This window comes from Prunus avium, chromosome 4 (genome assembly GCF_965620075.1).
Source record: "Prunus avium chromosome 4, drPruAviu1.hap1.1, whole genome shotgun sequence".
In the NCBI taxonomy this organism is placed as follows: domain Eukaryota; kingdom Viridiplantae; phylum Streptophyta; class Magnoliopsida; order Rosales; family Rosaceae; genus Prunus; species Prunus avium.
The window spans coordinates 35,642,859-35,657,390 of record NC_142287.1 but is presented as its reverse complement, the minus strand read 5'-3'; the positions used below and the strand labels follow the sequence as shown (position 1 = coordinate 35,657,390).

The 14,532-nt window shown below is 37.6% G+C and overlaps 3 protein-coding genes across 3 annotated transcripts; 1 reads left to right on the top strand and 2 right to left on the bottom strand.

Moving 5' to 3' along the window:
• Nucleotides 1-399: 399 nt before the first annotated feature.
• Nucleotides 400-2,316, top strand: LOC110766731 (1,3-beta-glucan synthase component (DUF1218)). The gene is made up of 3 exons (XM_021970095.2): nt 400-626; nt 1,515-1,714; nt 1,840-2,316. The coding sequence occupies exons 1-3, from the start codon at nt 537-539 to the stop codon at nt 2,093-2,095; spliced, it is 546 nt and encodes a 181-aa protein (XP_021825787.1). The 5' UTR covers nt 400-536; the 3' UTR covers nt 2,096-2,316.
• A 375-nt stretch (nt 2,317-2,691) lies between these two features.
• Nucleotides 2,692-4,639, bottom strand: LOC110766729 (uncharacterized). Its single transcript, XM_021970093.2, has 2 exons — nt 3,117-4,639; nt 2,692-2,846 (listed from the first exon to the last, which is right to left on the bottom strand). Exon 1 carries the CDS (start codon nt 4,058-4,060, stop codon nt 3,224-3,226), a length of 837 nt encoding a protein of 278 aa, XP_021825785.1. The 5' UTR covers nt 4,061-4,639; the 3' UTR covers nt 2,692-2,846; nt 3,117-3,223.
• A 2,858-nt stretch (nt 4,640-7,497) lies between these two features.
• Nucleotides 7,498-13,419, bottom strand: LOC110766778 (proline-rich spliceosome-associated (PSP) family protein). The gene is made up of 18 exons (XM_021970148.2): nt 13,112-13,419; nt 12,151-12,270; nt 11,925-12,047; nt 11,781-11,843; nt 11,583-11,690; nt 11,010-11,087; nt 10,380-10,472; nt 10,168-10,254; nt 9,708-9,809; nt 9,496-9,615; nt 9,326-9,388; nt 8,924-9,060; nt 8,619-8,700; nt 8,468-8,526; nt 8,329-8,374; nt 8,015-8,106; nt 7,860-7,929; nt 7,498-7,755 (listed from the first exon to the last, which is right to left on the bottom strand). The coding sequence occupies exons 1-18, from the start codon at nt 13,331-13,333 to the stop codon at nt 7,684-7,686; spliced, it is 1,737 nt and encodes a 578-aa protein (XP_021825840.1). The 5' UTR covers nt 13,334-13,419; the 3' UTR covers nt 7,498-7,683.
• Between the last annotated feature and the right edge of the window lie 1,113 nt (nt 13,420-14,532).

The following is a 14,532-nucleotide window of genomic DNA, read 5'->3' as shown; positions in this document are numbered from 1 at the left end:
TGAGTCCAGCTGACATACGACCAAACAATAGTGTTTGATGTGCCATCGGCATTTGGGCTATAACAAACCAAATTGAGTACACGGACAATTATCCCAGCCCAAATAGTGTGAACCTTTGCAGGAGAGAGAATCTAGGTTACCTTTATTTGCTGGGGCGGCGGCCGGGTTATTTCAATTTTTATTTTTTGCCCTTTTGGGGCTCTTTTTATTTTTTTATTTTTTTTGAGAAAGTTTTATTTATGTTATATTCACCAATGAAGTTTTTTTTTTTTTTTTTTTTCTTAATCAAAAAAAAAATGAAGTTTTTTTTTTTTAAAAAGTGAAAAAGGTGAAAAAGTGGGGGTTTCAGAAGCGCGTGCGTTTCTGTGCGTGTGTTTTGCCTCTATAGTTCAACAACGTTATAATGTGATGTGATTAAAACATCTGAGACGCTTTATCTTCTTCTGTGTGACTGTGTCTGTCTGCGTCTGTTTTTGTTTGTCGAGGTTTTAGACTTTGAAGAAAGAAGAGAGGTTCTGTGGGATTTCGAAGGAAGCATGGCTTCAACGGTGTTATTGGTTGTCGTTTTTGTATTTGATCTGATTGCTTTTGCGCTTGCTGTTGCTGCTGAGCAACGAAGGTCCAGTGTAAGTCTCTCTCTTGGAATTATTTCATATGGTTCTATATTTAGAAATTATAAACTATTCATGTTTTTTTTTTAATCTTCGTTGTAAATTTTCCATATTTTTTGTTATCAGATTTAGGGGGTTATTGCAGCCACACTTTGCTTTGGCCTTCAGACATAGAAAATAGCTGTCTTATTGCTATATTCATTGTCTGTCCATGGATATGGAAAAATTTGCGGGAAACATGAAACAGAGATTTTTAACCAAAATATGAAATGTGGTTAGGCGAGTTGGCTAGGGTAATATGCCCGCACCCTTGCATACGAGTTCAAATCTCCCTCCCTATAGATTAAAGTAGTGTAAAATATCGCCTTGTGAAAATGATATTAAATTTGTTGGTGAGGAGGAAATGATTTTGCTTTGGAGATAGATCCGGCGCAGACTTGCAATGGCTAATTAGTGTTTGATTAGAGGGTATGGTCTGAATCTGGGTAATTTTCAAACCCGAGAAATCCCATCAAACCGTAGGCTACAGAGGGAAATGTAGAAATTGCTTGTAAGTGCATACATCTGTGATTTAGTTTATTAGAATGTGAATTTTCTAATAAATCTTAAGTTGGGATTCACAAAAGCCAGAGAAAGGAGATAAATCTCATAAGATGTGTGCATCCTCAACGTTCTACAAGAATTGCAGTGAGGGATAGTTCACTTTTAAATTTTCAGTACGGCATAAACACGAACTAGGAGGAAACACACTCTAATAGTTTAAATTATTAGCATCAAACTGGTTTCTCCTACAATTGGAACATTGTTAGTTGAAGTAATTGAGTAACTTCAGTCTAACTGGAGCGCATGTAAGATTTCCTATGCGTGGTCGGGTTGTAATTCATCTATTATTCTCCCTTGCAGGCCAAGATTCAAACTCTAGCAAATTCCAGCTATTGTGTATATGATTCTGACATTGCAACTGGCTTAGGTGTGGGGTCGTTTCTGTTCCTGTTGGCAAGTCAAGTTCTTATAATGGGGGTAAGTCGATGCTTGTGCTGTGGAAAGGCCTTGAGACCCAGCGGTTCTAGGTCATGGGCAATCATGCTCTTCATCACCTGCTGGTATGTGCTCTTATAATTTGGTCATGCTCAGAAATTATATTGGTTAATAATCTTTAGACTTTCACAAGATCATAACCGGACGATTAATCTTAACCCTGCTTACTGGCATCACATTGAAACTTCAGGGTGTTTTTTCTTATTGCTGAGGCATGCCTTCTTGCGGGTTCGGTGAGAAACGCGTACCACACCAAGTACAGGACTGTGTTTATGAACGAAAAACTTTCATGTGAGACATTGAGGAAAGGAATCTTTGGGGCTGGCGCTGCCTTTGTCGTCTTCACGGGGATATTCTCCGAGCTTTATTATGTTAGCTATTCCAGGGCTAACGAACTGGAGACTCCCTATAGCCGAGACACTGGCGTGAGGATGCAGAACCTTTAAAAACCAAGTTGAGGGAAGTGAGAGTGATCTTCTATTGTCAGATGTAGTTGGTTGATTAGCAACTGTCGTGCTCATCTTATGATGTATGTACTTGACTTAACAGAACGCATTATGATTGATTATTTTTTATTTATGTATGATATGGAGTTTAATTGGATGAGGATTTTACGCTATAAATTAATGTCTGGCATCGGACTATTTTGTCCTTGTCCCTCTCATAATCTCATTACAGCACTATCATTGGACTGGTGCTTTTGGAGCCATCCATCAATGACAATTTGCTTCAGAATTCTATTTGTATTCAAACTAATGGCTGTTTTTTTTAACCCTTAGATCTGAGATAAACCTACGTTTGAAGTATCTGTCTCAGAATTGTGGCCCCAACATGCACATGGTAGTCTCTAGAACTAGAGTGAGAAGATGAGAAGAGGAGGACCCCTTTGCAATGTGATCAAAGAAAGAGCTTTATGAAGGATCAAATAATATGAAACAGATTCACACATTTTTCAAGCATACTTTCCTATAAGAACATCAAAATTAATGTTTGGAAAATTACTTTACAACCCAAATTTTCTGTCGGGACTTGAAGCAAAGCATGATTCTGAACCAGTGGTCTTAAAATATGGGCAAATAAATCCATGTAATCTAATTCAGATATCCAAATATACATTACATATATATATCCACAAGAATCTTCCATCACATTCTCTTCTGTCTGTCTGTCAGCCCTGCTGTAGGAGACCCCATTTCCCTATCACAAAGCACGCACTCACACTCTATCAATTTTCATTCATATTGTAATAATGAACAAACTCAGGAACCTACTTTTACATACATAAAAATGGCACCTTCCATCAAGTTAATGGAAATGAAAGAGCCCTGGAAAGAGTTACAAATTCATGGACATCTTAATTCTTAAGAAGAAAAACCTTTTTAAAAAAAAAAAGAAGTAAAAAAGACAGCTTCAAACAGTCTACATCTCTCTGCATAAATTTCATAACTAGAAGAAATTATTTATCACCTGGTCAAGTAGAAACTGTGACAAACTGACAATGACAGTAAGAGAAGAAGGAGACTGTTTCCCCTGCCTCATGAACACATCCAATTCAAACAGAAACCTAATTCCTCTTATGGTTTTATATCAGAACCGTCCCAAGGCAGATTGAGATCAGTAGAAACAAGGGTTTCAATGTCTTCCCAGTTCCAGTCGTTTGAGTACACATCCATGGCGTTGCTTGAAGTGGGCACTTTCCAATTAGGCTGAGAAATGTTGGGCATGATGCTTGTAATGGTTGGCTCCTCAATGGCTTTGAATTGATCTTCCGCTGCCGCGGTGGCGTAGTTATAAACATTTGAGGATTGCAAAGATGTTGAGATGGAAGACAAGTTTGTGTCAAAGGAACTTGAAGTGGTGCTAATTGAGCTTGAGAAGGGAAAGCTCAAGTTTCTACTCTGATGAAGGAAAGGCAGAGTACTGGCACTCAAACCCGGTGATGATGAGGACGAAAAGATGATAGTATTATCCAAATTCTGTTGAGGCAGCGCCTGATAGAAAACTTGAGACATGAGTTTCTGCTCTTGGTGATCTGTTTGATCAATTGCCGCACTGTTTGTGGTGGTTGTTGTGGCTGCAGCAGAGGCAGAAGTACTGTTTGATGATTTCTTGAGGCGCTTGTTTTTGCGGCCACCGCCAACAGGGACGTTCCGGAGAGTGCCGCCTTTGGTCCAATGCCGCTTGCAAGCTCTGCAGAAGTGCCTCGGCTGTTGCTTGTTGTAGTTGTTGTAGTAGCAGAACTTTGTGTTGGTAGATTCACACCTTGGGCACTTCAAAGGCTCAGGTTGTTGCTGTTGTTGCCTCCTCATGGCAGAAGGTGATTTTGGGAGCTGAAAAGTCTGAGCTTGCAACAAGCTGGCCTGGCTCCAATCGAGCCCATCACTAGAAACTTGCTTGGTACTCAAACCCATCTCCCCAAACACCCTCAAAACCTGAAACCACAAAGATTAAGATCGACCCTGCAAGTAAAGATGAAGATGAAGATGTATGTCTAGCCCTTGAAACGAGGGACGCGAAGAAGAGAAAGAAATCTGAAGAAGAGGAAGAGGATGGGGTTGATGTTGTTTATAAGCAAAAGGGTACCGAGTTGATCAGAGGAAAGGGATGATTGTCTGGTTTTAATATCAGGTGCAATGAAATGCCTTGGAAGCTGATGAGAAGCGAGCATGTCTTTCAGTCTCCTTATCTTAATAATTTTAAGCTCTCTATATATAATATATTTTATATTTAACTATGTATACTATATCTATGAATGTGAATTGATAATTTGTAACAAGAAGAATAAAAAGATATGATGGATGATCGAAAATTTCTGAGAAAAGCTTTGTATGGTCCAGGATAGCGTGTGATTGATAGAGGTGGGGTTTTGGTACTGGTGGGTGGTGGCAACCCTATAAAAATTATGCAACTTAGGTGACAATCAATAGTGCCATGCTCTTCCTTACTCAGCACAATTTTATAGAAGAAAACAATTCTAGTACTGTAAGTAATAAGAGAAACAACGTGGACTAGAAGGAGAGGGGGAGAGAGAGAGAGAGAGAGAGAGAATTACTTAACCCCGAAGGTGAAGGTGGGTTGTTGACATGTGGCTGCTTCAACGCCATCGATAGTGCTCTATATGTTGGCGATGTAAAAAGAACATATACCACGCAGCTAGGCAATACATAATTATAATAATTTGAACCATTTTTGACAAATGATATAGAAATTTATTAAATCAACGGAGAACAAAGAGGAGAAAATGTAAAGGATTAGGAGATGAAGGAAAATGTGTCACGCGATGAGCGATGAATATCGATCATATTTGTTTCCCCAAAATTAAACTTGATCCTCTAGATAATATTGTGTTCGGCAAATACCATTAACAACAATCATTTTAGAAAATTTGGCCATCAACGTATGAGCATGTAAAGGAATAAAAGTACACTACGGTCCACGGACTAGTTAGCTCTCGTCTTCGTCAATCAAGTGTTTGTTTATATAGAGGGGTGGCGGGTAGACCCCAGTTTTGTAGGGCTTAAAGTGAACACTTGAGCATCACGTGGTCACAAATGGACGGTTTTGATGATCCTATGGCCCTATGGACATGTGATTACATGTTGTAGATAGGTTGGCGTTATGTCTTCATATATATCACATCCATGCACCATGCAGTTCTGCAATGTAGCCAGAACCCCAAGGGGTTGTGTTATTTTGTGGCCCTAGGATTTTGTTTCCCCTCTTATAATTTTTCATTTTTTTCGGAAATAAAATTGGAACGTTACAAAGAAAATTAACATGATTGTTACGCGCAAGATTACATTAAGAACAATACGAGAGTTTTCATAAGAATATGTTGGAGTTGGCCGTCAAACAAATAGGACCACGAGAGCCACGTGCATGTATGTAGTTAAGGCACCACAGGAAGTCCTTAATTAAATAATTTGAAGCAAATCCCATCTTTGTTAGAAGTTGATCAAAGATCAAAAGACAGAGTGTGAAAGGAATTGAAATGAAACTTCTTCACATCGAATGGGTTGGTTAGGTAGAGGTTCTTGTTGTATAGTATTAGTAGTCGCCTTACACACACATATTTTATTATAATCCAAAAGGAGACGACAGACTATATGTCGTAAACGAGTTAAAACTTTTATAATAAATAAATAAATATGCAAATTAATGCAAATTAAGCAACAAGAAAAGTTTTAATAAGTTAACCAAAGAAACGAAGCCATCATACCACATTCGTACTTGAATATTAACAATTTAATCAATCTCACTGACCAAATGAAGAATTGCAAAAAAAAGCTTAAAATATGTGAAACGCATGCCATTGCCAACGCCTTGGTGGCTCGTTTTATTGTTTACTATTGTTGTCACAAAATTAAGTTATATTTTCCATGGGGGGGAGGAAGAACTAGGAAGGGGTCCAAAGATGATTGCTCCACGTGTCGCGATATAATGGGTTTGAAGGGGACCCAGAGTTGGACCGGGAGTGCAATTGATGATGGTCCCAAGGGGAAACGTGGATCCAAGTGTTTAGGGTTTGTGCATGCAACATTAATTATGGTCACTTTGATTAATTTGACTTATTATTAACAAGTTGTTGTTAGCTAGTCAGCAATCATAAACATCATTTTCAAATTTCGATTCCCTGATGCTGCATTTGAGAGAAGTCTTGTGATTGAACTTTGTACTTGATTTTTGAGTTGATTTTAACACCCGGAACTAATTCGCGCGTGTGAACAACTGATTGACTGATGATACCTCCATATTGAGAGAGGAGGAAGAGAATTCGTAGGTCAAGAAAGCAATTGTGACACACAAGAAATGGGGTGTGGAATATTAAGCTGGACAGTAGACATGGGGCCTAGTCGGCTTAGATCTAATAATCTTTTTTATAGTGGTAGAGTAGAGGGAGGTGATGGTGGGTCCATTATTTGTTTATCGTATGCATGGAATGGAAGGATGGAAGTAAAACATAATATAATTGTTTCAAGTGTAGTAGTCAAGACTGAAATTAGGCTGGCTTCGTCATGCACAATTATAATAATTTGGATTATCTTATCAATAATCGAGCAACTAAAAACCCTAGACTGATATTAGGCTTTGTTTGGCAGCCCCTTCAACCATGTCTGCCAGCAAATTGTCACATGTGACTTTTGAGTTTCATCACTTTTGCCTAATGCTCTTGTAGTTCAAATCTAATCATAATATCAATTCTACCCTCCTAGAACCCACAACTACCAAATCTATATTTATCAAATGCGACAGTTTTTTTCTTCTTTTTATACAAGCAATGTTAAAGGAAGAGAGAATCGGATACCAAATCTCGAGTGTAAAGAGTAACTAATTTTTACCATTTGAGCTACAAACTCCTTGCGTACTAAATACGACAATTACATGAACTCATTTCTTAGTGGCGAAGAAGATGCATGAAACACAGAGGTGATCTTCCTGACTATGTTCACTTTAGAATCTTACTTTTCTTTTTCTCTTTTAGGCTTTTGGCAATGGGATCCTTTAGAGCACACAGGGAACGAATCCTCTACAAAATGCGAAAGACAAATTTTATGTCACCACTCGACCTTTACAATCTGCCAAGGCCCTCCTCTCTCTCTCTCTCTCTCTCTCTCTCTCTCTCTCTCTCTCTCTCTCTCTCTCTCTCTCTCTCTCTCTCTCTCTCTCTCTCTCTCTCTCAATATTATAACATTAGTCGTATAGATGTGGGCCCACGCTGAAGCATGCGCGCAACCATTAGGTATCTTGGATGCCCATAAGGTTTTTTTAGGACAAGGTCTGCAAGCAAATGAACAAAAGGCGTCCTTGATACTACTCATGAATGTATAAATTAAGACAAGGCCAAAGGGGAACAAAAGGCGGTTAATTATATATTATGTAGTTCATACAGTGAGCTGGGGTGAAGATAGATCATATCTAAATACAATCACAGAAGTACAACTAAGTCTCGACACACACTGGCACCAAAATCTTGTAAAATATCTCAACATCAGGGTGGCTTCCAGCAAAACTTAATGAGCTCGGCTCTCTCCTCCTAGAACTTGAAATCCTTCTTCTTGTTTTTCCCTTCCTTTTCCTGCATCTTACGTTTCCTCTTCTTCTCATTCTGCACCAAAAACATCTCATTAGAATTTGTCAAAACAAGCAACCGAATACAACCACTTCTTTATTTCTTGGATTCCTATATCTCTACACTAGTTCAAGGTTTACCTCCGCAACCATGTCACTGAAATCTTCCCGCTGACTTCGCAGCTTCTCTTCCTCCCTTGCTTCTTCATACCTGAGAAATACAAAATATGTCAAATTCACTGCTGCTAAGGTAATGGGAAAAAAGAATCAACATTCTCATGTTTTTTTTAACTTACTTTGCAGGCAAAACATTCTCCATAAGTTCCAATTCTTCAGGTTGTAAAGTGACATCCACTTTATCTGCTTTCTGACCTCTAAGCAGATCAACCTAAAGAAAGAAGCGACAAATGAATCAATACATAAGAAAGATAATTAAATAAAAAATTGGTGGCAAATACAAATTATACAAAGGTACCAATACATGTCACTAGCTTTCTTATAGAGCTTAATTAACATATTTGCCATTTTCTGACAGAAGTAGCACATCAAGCATATGCATTTCCCAATCAAATAATCCCCTCTTACACCCTCTAGATAGAGAGTTTCTTACCCTTTTGGCCCCTGCTTTGTCTTGGGTGCCACTACCAACAACATACCTGTACACAGAAAACATATGAAAAGAATGTTTAAAACAAATACAAATGGAAAAACAAAGAATAAACCGGGACTATTTAAAGCATAATGCGTACGTGTGTGTTGTTCCGAGCAGTGTCCCTGGAGCAATTTTTTCTTCTTTTTCTTCAAGTACCTTTACAAAATAAAATCAGAAGAATTAGAATAATAATAATAATAATAACAATCAACACATGCTAGGCAAAAGTCTCCAATCACTGAGCTTACTTGGTATAGAGGCCTTTCAGGTTCCTTTCTCTGCTGCTTACGGAGGTCAATGACATCAGGTGTCTCAACACCAGTGGGAGTACTGAGAAGGAGGTGAAAATTTTAGTAAAAAGAACAACTCAGATATTACATCTTTTTTCGTTGCAATCTTCAGTGGCAGAAAAACCAAAAAGAAGAAACTGGTTTTTGTGCTTAATAAAACCAACGTATTAACAAAACCAAATCCAGAAACAACAAAGATATATGCAACTGCACAAAGCATATTAAAACAAAAATAAAGAAGGGAAACAAAAGAAACATGATACCTTGAAAGGCTATCTACAGATTCAATACCATCCTGTAAATCTTCTTCCTCAAGTTGTTCTTCCTCTTCCTCTTCTTCTTCCTCCTCTTCCTCTTCCTCCAAATCACCCCAATGCTTTGTCTTATCAACAGGCTCTTCCTGAATTTTAGAAGATGTCATTGTAATATAATCAGAAGAGGTTATGGTCTAATGACAATTCAGTAAAAATATCTAAGCCAATCAGAATTATATTCCATATATTAATGAAGTCCACCTAGCACCGAAGTAAAGAAAGTTAGCATTAGTAAAAGCAGTTGATGTCTTATGAACACCTAATGGCCACCTTGAAACTCTTGGCATCTAAAGGCGGTGTGAAAATAGAAATTTCAAGACAAAGTGTAGTGATCCAAATCACAAGCTGTACCTCATAATTAGGCTGATCTTGTTGCTGAACACCAAAAACATCTCCATACAACGGTTGCCCATACTAAACAATGAAAGACAAGTTAAATAGTTACAAAACCAATAGCTATATAAAGTAGTTTGAATTAAAACAAAACAAAAAACAAAAATACCAAGCAGTTAAAAACTCACTTCATCAACAGGAGGCTTTCCCCAGCCACCAGCATGGTAACCAAAGCTAGCTCCAGGGGGGATAGGCGCATTCAGCCCGGGGATTTTCAGATGTGGATATGATGGTGGAGGACCATATCTCTGGAAGAAAAAATTCAACAATACCCAACATTAATAAACGTTTGCATACACCATAGAGTTATAAACCAAGCACAACATCTTTGCAGATTCACCTGCATATTGATGAGCCATGGGGGAGGAGCACCATCTGGCATACCAAGAGCTTCTTTTAGTTCATGTGAAAGCATGCCTGGCTTCATCTCCCTCAGTTTCACCTGAACAGAAAACAGGGAAATAAAATTAATACAAATTAAGTTAAACCTTCAAAGACTTGTGCCATAATTAGTTTGTCATGAAGCATAGAGAATACAACAGATTACTGCCTGAATCCTACATGGAATAGAATTCAGTACAGAGTTATTAAATTCTCCTCTAGTCAAGAAAGGTAAACCAACTGCACAGACAAAATGAACTACTCATTTATTTACTGCACCTAGCAACACAACTGAACAATTCAATACAAATGCACGTATAGATAATAAAAAGCATAAATGCTGTCACAAATAAGCTACCAAAGAAAATATTCACTTGACAAAGAACATTAAGTTGTGTATGGAGATGCAGGAATAATACCTCAAACTCCTTCCCTTCATGGTACAGATCACCAAGAGTTGTCAACTTTGGCTTAGTCTGGTACTTGAAAAACGCATCATGGAGAACCTAACAAACAGGAACCACAGTCTCATCAGTAAGACAACATATGATCACTGCAAATGCATGTCCTCTAAATTACAGCATTTAAACACAAGTACAAAGACTGGATGGAAATTGTAATAAATGGAAACCTGATAATCAATATCCATTTTCCCCATCTTTGGCTGCATACGTTCTCGTTGTTTTTGCTTCAATTTCTTACTATCTTCTTTTTCAATGTACGCCTGCAAAAGACACCAAAAAGTGATGAACCAGCAACACTGTTAGACAATCGAAATGACAAGGCAGATAAAACCATAATTATATTCTGCAACCCAAGAAAATATGCATATGTATTCACAAGTACATAGGAAATTAAGCACTGGCAAGACAAATTCCATGTAAATACATCGCTGGTGAGATTAGAGTAGATGCAAGTTTCAAAGTTATAAGGTTAAAAAATTTAACATTTATGATCCAAACTTTAATGAACAAGTAGAGCTTGAACCAAACTCATGCTGTCGCATAAAAATCCAAGCTCCTCACAAGTTTTCAAGCACAGTACAAAAGGTTAAGCTTGGCTTGTTTAATTAACCTAATATTTTCTTTGAACTCCACTCATTTCTTTTACAGTCCAAGCTCAAATGAGCTGAACAACACAAGTCAAACTTAAACCTCATCGAGACAATTACAGCCTATTCATGTTCACTATTTGAATTTAGATGCAAGTTGACGCCACAGAGAAGAATACTCTAAACATAATTATCTCATGACCAATTTACCTGTCTAATTTTCTCAATTCCCGTTGCAGCAATGAAATCAGGGAGCTGAAATGGTTGTTTCTCGATACCACGTTTACCCTGCAAAATCAATCCAGATGAGATACAAGTAATCATTTAGAATCACCACTATAGTTTTCCACATCCAAACCATCAGTGTTAAATTTTAAAATTAGAGTCGTATTGGGCCTGATGACTAAGCATTATGGGAAGGCATCTGAAAATTCAAAGCAGATATATCAGCGCCTTTAAAGTGAATGAAATCCCAAAATCCATCATGCAAAGGTGCTACAAATATCCACAATAATAGTACTAAATTATGCCTAGATCCCCACCCCCACTAGCAGATACATATAAAGATAAATCATTCAAGGTGCCATTTTCCAAACACCTACAAGTCCAGGCTCCATGGTTGTCACAGCCGCTCCCCTGCAAGAACCACATGTATACATATAAGAGAAACCTCATCGACGTGATCTTCCCGCACTCTATTCCCTAATCCCATCATGTTAATCATACCCATTAATCATGCATACACATTTTAATCAATAGTTTTAACATTGGGGGATCACTAACCTGCAGAAATTTCCTTTTCTGACACCAATGCCTTGGCACAGGTACAGTATTACGATATGATTTCAAGAACACCAGCAGCTTAGGATCAGCTGCAGTTGCATCCCACACCTGAGAATATGTAGCCAAACAATCTTAATTTCAAACCTTAATAAATGGACAACAACAAGAACAACAGATAACAGTAACTTAAATCAACACCTCAACAACATCGGGCCTTGCACAGATCTGTTTCAATTCTGCAATCTTCATTCGCCGTTGAAGCTGAAAGGTAACAAAAAAATTGTCTTAGCAACAAAAATAATGCTGCTAATAAATAACGTTAACAATAACAATATCAACAACCTTTTTCTTTTTGTTTGAAATGCCTCCTTTCTCTTTTTGCTGATTATCCTGCTCGTCCTCATCCGCATCTGAGTCGGCCTTCTTTTGCGGGGCTCCATCTTGAGACTCATCCTTCTTATCCTCCTGGATGGATAAAAAGATTAATGCATTGCGCAATATCCTTCCAAAATAAATTAAGCACACTAATGTCTTTTATTTATTTATTTATTTTAAATTCCCTTTTTACCTCAGCACCTGCAGAGTCCTGGAAAGTGAATTTTTCGAAAATTTTTCTGAACTCCTCATCCATGCCATCATTTAATGCCGCTTTCTCTGGAACATATTCAATTTCAACTTTCTCAACAATCTACACAGTTCAGAACTTACATTAATACACATTATAAGATGATACAACAGAATCAGCAGATTATTTCAACACCATTAGAAAGCTTTATTCAGTCGTTCACATGCTACTGGGAAAGAAAAATTAGAAGAATGAATCTCTGAAGAAAAACATATAAAGTTTTTCAAGATTAAAAAAATACACTAGAAGAAAAGTAGTTCAACAATTTTCAAAATGATTTTGCAAAAATTACCACCGCCGTGTACATGAGCAAATTGATTAACACTACTACCTACAACAAGAAAGAAAGAAACAAAATAAAGTTTGGAATTCCACTTTCTTCACCATTTAAGATATAGATAAGACACAGGGTGAAGATGCAATAGAAAATGGCTACTCCTAAGCTGCATACGATATACTCATTACAAGGTAAGAAGTTACAGCCAAAGGACTAAATATCAAGATAAATTCCAATCCAGGTAAGAATTCTTTTTGTGAAATTTAATCAAGAGGTGTACTTCTTACAGTACATCCAAAATAAAGAAAACTAGAGGGAGAGAGACAGAGCAAGAATATGGTTCGACCAATTTCTACAATTAATGGATGGGCATGATTAAACACTTAACATTGCCTTTTGTTTTCGTGACTTCCATAGCAGTTTCTAAGTAAGCGCACAAAGCGCAGTGTCCAAACCCTACGCTACTTAAGCAATAGAAATTGAACCCAAAACCCTAATCCCACTGATCTACTAACTACGAAACATAATGACATCGAAATCAGACCTTCAAAACCCTAGAAATCAGCAACCAATAACAATTAACTAAACATTTTACAAAATAACCAGACAGAAAGAGAAGCAATGAACCTGTTGAGGAACTTTGCTCTCCTTGGCATCACCATCGTCGCTTTCGTCGCCGGCGCTGGCCTCCGGCGCCTGAGAAGCTTTGTTGTTCTTCTTCTGCTTTCTCCTGCGCCGACGTCGTTCGCTCTCCTTCGAATTCTTGGAGGCGGTCGCGTTGTTAGAGACTGGGTTCAGGTCGCCGTTCGCGACGACGCCGTTTGGCTGCGAGAGAACCTCCGCAGTCATGTTTAGGATCGGTCTTGAGGCCTCAACGAAAACAAATAGAAAGAGGCTCCCGCAACGCAGTGACTGTCTGTGTGTGTGTAAAAGGGGGAATTAATTGGGGGGCGGATGATGGGGTTGGTTTTTATAGGTACACGAACTGGCACGTGACTCATCACGTGAGAGGCAATAGCAATAGTTGGGCCGGGTCAAGGCCCATTGCGCTGGCCCCAAGATAGATAAAATTTGAACTGGACTTTGGACTTTAGGCCCAATGTTTGCTCAACTACAAAGCGACATCCAATCCATTTATCACCAGCTGGCAATCCTTACCATAATATGATGTGGATGTGGATGTGGACCATAATTATGGTTTTTGTTCTCCTCTCAAACAAAAATTATGTATTTTTTTGTTCTCATTTAAATAAATAAAAAGGAGATCCTTTAATTATATGAAGTCACGTCAATCTTTATGATGAAGTTGGGTTTTTTTTAACTTTATTTTAATTTAATTTATCATCAAATGCGTATAAAGATAGGGAACTGTGGAGGGAATGGTGGCTGGGGTAGGGGTTGCTAAGGGGGGTGGTGGTGAGTCGAGAATTGGAGAGAGGACAGAGGGATTTAGAGTATTTTTAATGTTATGAAAATACTATTAGTAAAATTAGAGAGAGAAGGGAGTTTTTTTTTTTTAATGTTATTAAAGGGTATTTTAGAAATAATGGTGAGTAAAAAGATAGAATTGTCTTTTTTTAAATTTATATGGTAATTGATGAGAAAATATGACAAATTGGTGGAAATAGCAGCACTTTAAAACAATGTTGAATTTTAAGAATTAATGGATGTGCATACCTTTGTACATAACAGAAATTTAAGAATTTTGTACCTATGTTAGATTTCTAAAAAGGATAGAATCTGAAGAAGATTGCCTTCCAAATTTGATGAGCCATGCATGACATTGTGATCCTCTTCAATGAGATAAATTTTAATATTTTTATTTTTATTTTATAAAATTTGACTGGTCCATGCAATTTGAATTTATGACTTTTTTTTTTAACAAAGCTTTGACGATGTGCTGTGACAGTTTTTTGACTCTTTTAATTGTACAACCTCCATAAGTCTCGCCGACATATGATCAAACAATAGTTTTATAAATGTAAATAAATTAAATAGACTCTATAAATAGTTTTATAAATTCCCGAACGAAAAATAGTTTTATAAAT